Genomic DNA, 10,416 nt, shown 5'->3' with positions numbered 1-10,416 from the left:
CAGTATCTTTTTTTTTTCGAAAGTGATAAGAGTTTCTTTTCATTAAATCATAATTTACTTGTGTGAACTTGTTTCTTTATTCCACTTGTCCATGTTTGGCCATATAATTGTAATCGTCAACGCTTTGTCACCAATGTGTTAAATTCGGAAAGCTTTTGTCGATATGATCTATATGCGTTAAATGCAATTCCAACAGCTCATACTTAAATTTCGACATAGTGCTCATTAAATGGATACTAGATTGACAAAACGATACCACTCCTAAAATGTCCTAGTACAAACTTATATCAAAAGGATGCTGAACTGTTGAACCTAAATGTTGGTTGAATCGTTAAATGTCATGTATAAATTATGGTACGAAATTGTTACTCTGAATTATTACATTTATACATTGTCGAATCTATTAAGTTTGCAGTGCTCAAGGAAGATGAAGGACCTTTTATGTTGCATAGTTTTCCATGCTCTTTTCCTGTATTGTAAGTTATGCGTATTATTAAATAAATACATTTTTGGCAATGATATTTTTTGTTGTTGCTTTACTTATTTTAATATGGAATTAACTTCTTGACATAGGTACAATGAGTTTTGCAAATAAATACCGCTTTAGAAGTCATGCTATTTTATATCATACGAAGTTGTTTTACAATAGTCAATGAGTTTAGCAATTGGTTATCTTTTTTAGAAGTGATGCATTTTTATATCGTACGTAAGTTTTGCAGTTTCCGCTATAGAACTTTTGCTATTTTATTTCGTATGAAGTTGTTCTAAAAAGTCTGTTGAGTTTTGCAAATAGTTTCCGCTACAAAAATAGTAATACAAAAATATTTCCGACAAAGTTGCAAAACGATTGTTGGCGTTGTAGACACCTAAGACTGGTTAAAAGCTTTGTTAAAATACAATTCGTCAATAACATTTTTAAGAGAGGAATAATTATAATCACTAAATCAATAGTTTCTTCAAATTGTTCAAACGAAATTCAATTCTTTGAGGATGCTTTCAAAAACATCAGATTAAAATGTTTGTTCTAAATGCAGTATTATTTCTTCTTATGTATAGCTTTTGCAAAATATGATTTTCGATGTCCCGACTTTCCGCATATGGAGTTATTCATTGATGATTTATGCGATGGTGTTAAAAGCTGTGTTGGCGGAGCAGATGAAGATCCACAATTTTGCCGAGGTATTACAAGTTTTCGATTTAAAAAATTATCAATTTAAAAACTTATCTTTGTCTATAGTGTATTTTACGTTTTAACATGACTTTTTCGATTTGTGAAAATACACTTTGGTGAAAGTAAGGGATTACTTAGTGTAAATCAAAATAATTTTTATTTATTCTAGGATGTTATCTGTTATCTATTACGTCACAGCTAATTGTAAATTGTAGAAGAGAAACCGTCAGAATTAAATTTACAGAAAATTATTGCATTTCAAACCGAAACGTCTAGTAAACCATGACATGATTTAATCTTTCAAAACAAAGACTATATCATAAAAACAAAGACTATATCATAAAAACAAAGACTATATCATAAAAAAAACATTGATAGAATGTAGTATTAAAACGATTTAAAACACTTTTGCTCAAAGATTCTGATATAAGTATTTATAGAATAGTTAATTGAAAGGATTATTCATTTTGAATTTTGATTTAGTTCGAAAGGCCGTAAAAATATTTTTTTCCCAAAACTCTTTTATTACCATGGCAGTCATGTGTAACACGCTTTGATTTTGATTTCGGTTGTTATTGAAAAAAAACAATTTCGATTCTCACTTGTTTCTATAAAATCTTGTGAATGAAAGTACGTCTTAAGCATTCCATCTCTGCTGAAAACTAATCTTCACTTTATTAAGCTTTTCTTTCCTAAAGTAATTGAATATTTCAAAAGCGTCATGTTAGTTCATATTCTTTTTAGTTTTGTTTAATATTGTTGTAATTATTAATAACAGTATAAATTATTCAATGTATAATTGTTAATTCTGTTCGAATATCATATTGACAATTGTTTTAATTTGTCAAAAACACACGGAAACTTGAAATTTGGCATGTGCTAGTTTTTCCATGGACACGCTTTAAAAAAACATTGCCATGCCCGATTGGGTTTATTATTATTATGTTTGCAGAACAAGATTGCCCAGAATCTATGAGTAAGTGCCAGGACGGACTTCAATGTATTCGAAACATAGCGTTTTGCAGGGGATTGAACGACCCAGTTTGCAAAGATGGAAGTGATCAAGATGCAGCATTTTGTCGAGGTAAAAAATATATCCTCGAAATAATTACGATAACATTTGTATTTGTTTTAGTCGCTCTAAATAGATAAAGATATGTAGAATAGTTAACTATGATGATATATATCATTCTTGAGGGATATTTTACATTTCAGTCCGTTTTTCAAAAGTCAACAACACGGAGTACCGACGATTCGGATAATTTCATTTCTATTATTTATTCCGTGAACAATTCTTAATATCTGACGTAGTAAAAGTTGATGAGCTTTTAAAAAAATGGAAACTGGCCTAGGTAGTTACCGACAAAGTTTATTCAAAAGTCCTTAATTTAGCGAAAAAAAGTTCATGTCTTAAATAAAGCGACTGTTAAAGCCGTTTTAATTAGACATTTAAGCACATGAAATATACGTTTTTTCACACCATTCATTTTTTTTATAACAGAGTTAAAAAGTACAGTGCACAAAATCTCAATACTTCCCAACTAAAAAAATGAGCATTTCAAAGGAAAAGGGAAATTTAAGGGTCTTATTGGGCTAAAATACAACAACTGAAAATTAATGTAAAATTGTTGAAAGGTAAATTGTGTTTATTTTGAGAAAACAATGATTTCCGAAATTATTCTAATAACAGGACATAAGAATTGCTTAAGCTTTACAGAATCCAGAAAATCAGTTATTTTTGTACTTTTTGGTCATATTCTGCTCATACTTCTTGCAATTAATTGTGTCAGCACCAAGAAACAACTTCATATATAGTTTATGATTTCATATATAGTTTATGATATGTCAAAATGTAAAGTTGTTTTCCTATATGGACAGCGTTTTCGAGATGTAAATGTGTCAAAATAAACCACACCCACAATTTGCAGAATTTTTATTTCAAGGAACGTATTCTTGTGGCACAATTGTGACGACATTACAATGAAGTAAAGTCACAAAAATTCGTTTTGTTACTATCTAAAATATTACTTTGATTTGAAAAACTCATATATTATACACTAGAGTTGAAATTTTGGTCAGCATTCATGGCCTTATGCCCTTCACTTTTAATTCCTTTTCGTTTCTTCAAATTTTTTTTACACGAATAAAATGCCCATAAATGGATATGAGTATGATACGTTAAAAAGAACTAAATATTAAAAGAACAAATTTAGAGTGGCAACCGAACACACTTGTAATTAAGTGTGTTCGCTATTCATGTCCAATGATTTTTGTCTCCATTGGTTAAATCCATTTCAGAGAAATCTTTTTCCCGCCAAAATTGTAAATGCATATATCTCAGAAACGAGCACGCTGATCCATCGTTTTTATTCTATCCATATTATTTTTGGATAAAATATCTTAAAAAAAATGTATAACCCCTTGATACACTTGTGTTTTTTTTTTCACACAGAGTAGCTAATGTCCATAAGGAGGTAGACCTAGGGTAAGGGACACAACTCATCGAAATCATTAGAACGTTTGTATGCAGCATTTTACATCAATCTCATGTAAGCATCAAAGTAACTTGGACTGATTTCATTCTGTTTCAATTGAAAGCTTGATACGCTTGGTGAAATTAATATGTTACAAACATACCACTGATTTCAAGAGTTATGTCCCTTATTCTAGGTCTACCCCCTTAAGCTAGGTCAATCTGGTTTATCAACCTGTTTATACTAATGATCAAATGCACTTCAGTAATCACATTACGTCCTACACGTAAATGCTCGCACATTTTGCAATTTTCAAAATGAAAAAGATAAAATGCATACATGAATTAGAGTAATGGACGAATTCGTAAAAAATAATACAATTATACCGATAAGCATTTGTCCACGGAATTCTGCTTCGAGATTGACACTTTGTCAATTTTCGCCATTCTCTTGAATGAGTCTAAATTAGAGAAAATTGTTCCTTAAGGTACTTCATGTCTGTATTTTAAGTCAATGATAAAACATTTTTTATACCGTAACTTGAAATTATTGTCGGTTTAATTGATACAAATATTAAAATAAATTTTACCACACTTGTAAAATGAATGTTAAAACGTACTTTTAAAATAAAAAGTATAATTTTTTTTTATTATACAAAAAAGACCATTATATACATATTTATAGTAGGCTAAAATTTCAAAATTGAACTTTGATTATTGCGCGGAAACTATAGATTTCCTACTTTAATGCACTATTCTTATACTTTGCGATCATCAGTGATAATTTTTCCGATCAACAAACACAAAAAATACATTTGGTAAGGTGCAAATTTATTAGATAATACAGATAATAGAAAAGGGAACAGATATGGTGAAACACAACAAAGCCACCATCGTATAACGTTTATGAAAATATTAAATACTTACAGAGCTCAGCAAAAGGTCTTCAATAAGTGTAAATAGGCCTTTAAGTAAGCTCTGAAAGTCCTTGACAACAAAAGTAACGGTAACAGAGCAATGACACTTCTTCAAAAGAAACTAAAAGGTCAAATAACCACACAAAGACGTAATAATGAAAAATTCCTGCTGACTGTAGACATAATAAACACAACATAAAATTCACTGAGTAATATATCAAATTATCCTTCATGGAATATCTGAACATACAACATATATAAACAATAAGAAATCCAATCATAGAACTCCGTAGTTTCTGAAAGCTTGCTCAGAACGTATTGAAGAATGACAATATCATAAAAATTACCTGTATTAGAAATAATCAGTCACTAAATTTCAGTGCACTGGGTTTGAGAAGTAATGTCAAGTACTAAGTAGGCAGGACTACGTAAACAACACTTCTCACAAAAGGAATAAATTTAAATCAAATTTAATTCTGGTTTATGTTGTTTAAGTAAATATTAGGGATACTTTTTATTATTACTCTTACTAGATTACTGACCGCTATTCTAACGAATCAAATTCATAAACATAAAGTCGATTTGATCGCTAAGCACAGGTTTCCTCCGGTAAATAGGGTTTAGCGGTTAAAATCTCGTGATACAAAATACAGAACATTGTTGGTCAACTGAAAGAAAACTCAAACAAGCAATAGTATACATTAGTTTACTCAGTTTACCGAACGTAAACCATAGCTGCGCACGATTATTTGAAATTCGTTTCTGTCGCATGCCATACATGCATAAGATGTATTAATATATTCGCCCATTAACGTTTTGACAAATACTACCTCATTAAGTGTATATTTTTAGATTACAAATGTCCATATGGATGGATAAAGTGCAAAGATGGGCTCCAATGTGTAAGAAATCAGTTCTATGCTTGTACTGGAATAACACCACAATGTAATGATGGAAGTGACCAGACAACAGAATTTTGTCGAGGTCAGGTTTAATGAACAGTGAAAGTAGTATTAATTCTATTGAACATAATGAATTTCTGCAGTTGATGTAAAAGCATTTACCAAACAAAAACCCAACTCGATTGAACTTAAACCCACTAATTATAACAGTTAAGACGGAGTCCGCTTAACAGAAATGTTTCATAATGCCTTTTTATGGTATATCGAATATTTCTAAAAAATATTTTGTTTGGTTTAGAAAGCCATGTGGATTGACCAACCCCACATGCATCCGTCCCCGAGTGCTATTCCGTGTTTTGTCACGTTGACCTTTGGATCTCTATTTCTTAAACAAATCAATTTAGATTTTTGAAGATATGTTTGAAAATTGATACAAAACTGTCGCAAACCATATACGACCATTTTTGGGGTATCTAGGGGCAGGGTCAGAGGGAACGAGGTACATCTATATGGTTAGGGTCGATTTTGATTTCAAAAATTTTATTGTTCCGTTTTGGTTTTTAACGTTATATACTTACAATTGACTTTAAAACTAATATGCTCTAATTGAGCATGTCTACCAGACATTTTGACGCCTGTAATTTTTCACGCCCTGAAGTTGAGGCTTTGTTTGACGTAGTTTAACAGTTTTCTGAATTCGAAAATTTGACCCAATATATTTGTTATCGTGTTGATAAGAGTAAACATATTTCAAACCTGACGTGTGTTTGTGTTTAGGGGTCTCAGAGAATGAAAGACCCATTTTAGGCTAGGGATTGTTTAACGAGGCAAGGTATTTTGGTTCCATTTCTTGTATTTTTACTTTGCTTTGGTAGGCAGTAACTTTCAGACGTCTATTTGTTTGTTTTAACATAAATTTCCTAGTCCCGAGAACCTCATCCGCCGAGTGTTCATTCTGCAATACCGAAAACATGCGCCTCTTTATAGGTCATTTTCTGACTATTTTTCAACGTAATGCCCAATATCTTGATTGCGTGTTAGACGTTGCTTGGATTGGAAAACAGTTTTTAAACTTCAAAGTTTTATTTTAACATGTCTGTCAAACATATTTCATAAAAGCTTTAGCTTGAGATCAAGAAGATTTGGGGACCGAAATTTCTAAGCAAGGTATACCTGTTCCGTTTCTTGCGTTTTTCTGATGTTGTATAGATAAACACGGCATGATAATAGGATACGTAATTGGAAAGAGGAAACAAACAAATTATGATCACGAATAGCAAGGAACGCCTAGATTTAACGAGTGTGCGGACCTTGTTCTGTGAACGAGTTAAATCTTGATGCGTTTTTGGCATGAATGATCATATTTTGGTTATATACGATGACCAATTGATTATTCTATTTATTACATAGATTTTCTCCATCATTCGTTGCTATTTCCAAGATAGATTTACAATTTTGTGAACGGCGGACTGATATTCGTGTTGTGACATTTTGACGGGAGAAAGTGTGTGAAAAAAATTACCGAATTCATTTGACAATGTGAATTATTTTTTTACACTGGGAACATTCGGTAAATCACTGCTATCTATATAATAATATCATATATACACTTCTTTCAAAAGCATTGGCAACATTACAGTATGGTACAATAGATCTGCAGGTTTGATATTTTTGAGGTCAATTCATGCGGAATAAGCAAATAATTGAACTTAATGTTTCTCCTTTCTTTGATAATTTGTATAGATGAAGGGTAAATTTGCACCATCGCGATGTCTTTTGAAATAAATGCGCCTATGACAAATGACTTCATTGCAATATGCAAGAACTTAGATATCAAAAGCTTATTATCTTTCCTCCGGTGGCAGATATAGATTATATACTCCAAAAATGCCTTATGTATTTAATGATTGGTTAAAGGATGATTTCGACTTCCATAATTTAAAATAAACGAATCGCAAGATGCAAAATGCATACACCAAAATACATACGTATCGCAGTCAAGTAGTTAGATATACGATTTTTGAGTCAAATATATGATTAATGAATTTCTTTATATTCCTTATTTTTTCTGTAAATAAAATACAACATCACTGCCACTAACAAATTATGGCACAGACGTTTTATATCGTTATAGCAGAAGTAAAATAATTCTTCAACAATCTCTTACATTAAAGGATGAATCAAATGTGTAGTCAAAATGTTGAGATAACGTGGTAAAGATGGAAACTGCTTAAGAATTAAAACCTTCAAACTGTAGTTGATAGATTGGAATTTCAACAATCATCAATGAAAAAGTATATTTTCAGCCGTTCCATGTGGTAGTACAATGAACAAAGAGGTTAGATGTCTAGATGGAATTGACTGTGTTGATATAGATCACGCATGCTCTGGATATTCATCACGCTGCCCTGATGGAAAAGATCAATCAGAAGAGTTTTGTCGAAGTATAATGCTATTTTTTTTAATTTATATGAACATTTGCCTGGTTCCTGTTTTCAGTTTGTACTGACAGCCTGACCCCTTATTTTGATTTTGAATATTTCCCGTCGTTCATGTGTCTAGTTTCTTTGTTTGTTTTTTTGTTTATGTGTTTGTTACTCGTAGATCAGAATTAGTTTTAAATGAATGGGGCAGTCAAAGATATTACTTTATTTCTTTTCTATTTTAAACGAAAGAAAAACAGTGAATTAAAATAAAATAATTGAAAACAAAATTGTTGGAAAAAAGTCCTCTCAAACTACAATCTGATCTTTGATCTATGAATGAACCATAGGCTGTCTATAATGAAATTGGAAATAAAGGAAATTAGAACTAAAAATAACTGCTCATATTTTGGAATTCATACATCCGTTTAACTAGGCTAGTGTCTCGTTTGAATTTGAAAGCCCTGCAAAAATTATCAATTTATTTCTTTATAAGAAATGAAATGTAACAATGATTGTGGGTTATATATAACCGAGAAATGATCCATTTTATTCATTAACAAACAGATAAATGTTAATCTTACCATGACAAATTGAAATAAGGTCTAACAAGTGCTTGATGGTATTTACTGTTCAGGGTCGTCTATGATAATGTAAAGCGACAACATCATTGATTTATACAATTATTGGAGTTTAATGTTTTCTGAATATTTATAGTATACAAGAGTTGAAGTCAGAATGAACATCACCTTTGGTATTGCAGGGATCCACAAATAACGATTAAATTACTGTGATATGTATGATCGGAACAACTTATTTGGGAAGTTGGAATAAAAAATGTAGACTAGAAATAATTTTACCACGCGACAATGGTTAAGTAACAGATGTGCATTTCACTGTCTTTCTACAGATTTTACATGTCCAGAAGGGAAGGTGAAATGTAAGGATGGACTTCAGTGTATCGATGCACAGGATTTTTGTGATGGGTTTTCTAAAGACTGCAATGATGGTAGTGATGCGGACGAAGCTTTTTGTACAGGTCCTTGTAACAAGCAATTACGTTTTTTTATTAAAGGAAGACCACTGGCAAGGAAAAATATTTTTTTATATTTCTGGAAGGTTGAAATTGGTGGAGGGGAAATTTAAGCTATCTAATAGGTTTTTTTTTCCTTTGCATTTGTTTGTTTTTCAATTTGTCCTCTTTTAATTGTTAGTGGAAATATATTCTTACGTTTTGTTTCGTCCTGTGTTACGCTGTATTTGTTTCTCTTTTTTTTATCACTATTTAAACAATGTAGTCTTCAATTTCATAATTTTGTTTTAGCATTAAAGGAAATATAATTCATGTTATTTCTTGTTTTTTTAGATTATAAATGTCCAGTTGGAACCATAAAGTGCAGATGGGCTTGTGTAAAACCAGGGACTTTTGCGCACAAAATATTTTGTACCGATCTTTATTTTGATTTTGCGTAAAACTTTAAATTCTGGCTCAGAACAGAGCTATCTGCATGCTAGGTATGATGACTCAATTCATATTAAAAAGAACATATTTTGCTCATCACTGTATTGTCTTTTAACATTTACGTGTTAGCTTCACTTTAAGGCTATCCTTGAAAACTGGTTCAAAGTTTCCGTAAATTACAATCATAATGTCAAAACGTAGAATCTCCTTTTATTATGTAATCACACTATTTTTTTTTATTTCAAAGTTTTGTTCAATTGTCGTTCTTTTGAGACAAGATATCACCGATTTATTTTAAAACTATTTCGTTGGTTTTGTAGGTACTGATGGTTTAGATGTCTTACACATGAAGATGCAGATACTTCATTGTTTAAAAATAAAACAAATGAAATGCTTTAATGTGTCATTAAAATCCAAAATACTCAATGAAATGTAATGATCATATGTTTTAGGAGCCATATATAAAATTAAGGTAACAAAACTACCGAAAACTAACCATATCCATAATTAGATCAAGTCCAAATTAAATTTGGAAAAATAGATATTTAACCTCCGGAACAATTCAGTCACTGCGTATGATCATGAAGTTAGAGATTGTTCATGTTGTAGGAAAATCCCCCGAACGAATAAACTCTATTTATGTTGTAATTGCAAGTAACGAAAGTCCTTTCCGTATTAAGACCTATATTATTGAGGAAACTATACATTTATCTCCCACTTAATTCAACCAAAGCAAACCAACTCAAGAACGATAATTCTTGCAAACTGCACATTACATGTACAATCTACATAATCTTTGTCACTAAAGTACAAGCAAATTCACATTTGATCTGCAGTTTGTAACTGATCCTGAATAAGAAATTAAAGTGAATTCGGTGGATTTTTGATATGCACGAATCATCTCTGATTGTTATATAGGTTCATTCTTAATGTACTTCCTGACGAACTGTTTCTGTTTCTATAATTTTTTTGAAAGATGTAAATTTCATAACATCTAAAACATACATAACATTATCACTCGAATTATTTAGTGACATTTTTTTTTATATCGCCGGTTTCAAGGTGATG

The 10,416-nt window shown here is 31.0% G+C and overlaps 1 protein-coding gene across 1 annotated transcript; it reads left to right on the top strand.

Moving 5' to 3' along the window:
- The first annotated feature begins 401 nt into the window (after positions 1–401).
- On the top strand, positions 402–9,747 carry LOC148614234 (uncharacterized). The gene is made up of 8 exons (XM_088586171.1): positions 402–476; positions 1,057–1,179; positions 2,124–2,255; positions 5,414–5,545; positions 7,770–7,907; positions 8,797–8,925; positions 9,253–9,401; positions 9,669–9,747. Exons 1-7 carry the CDS (start codon positions 428–430, stop codon positions 9,357–9,359), a joined length of 810 nt encoding a protein of 269 aa, XP_088442297.1. The 5' UTR covers positions 402–427; the 3' UTR covers positions 9,360–9,401; positions 9,669–9,747.
- The last annotated feature ends 669 nt before the right edge of the window (positions 9,748–10,416 follow it).

The sequence above is a fragment of the Perna viridis genome, chromosome 6, assembly GCF_037379345.1.
Source record: "Perna viridis isolate PV_CMFRI_1.1 ecotype Kerala chromosome 6, ASM3737934v1, whole genome shotgun sequence".
NCBI lineage: Eukaryota > Metazoa > Mollusca > Bivalvia > Mytilida > Mytilidae > Perna > Perna viridis.
Note: the sequence above shows the minus strand (reverse complement) of the source record. Positions and strands in the feature narration are given on the sequence as shown.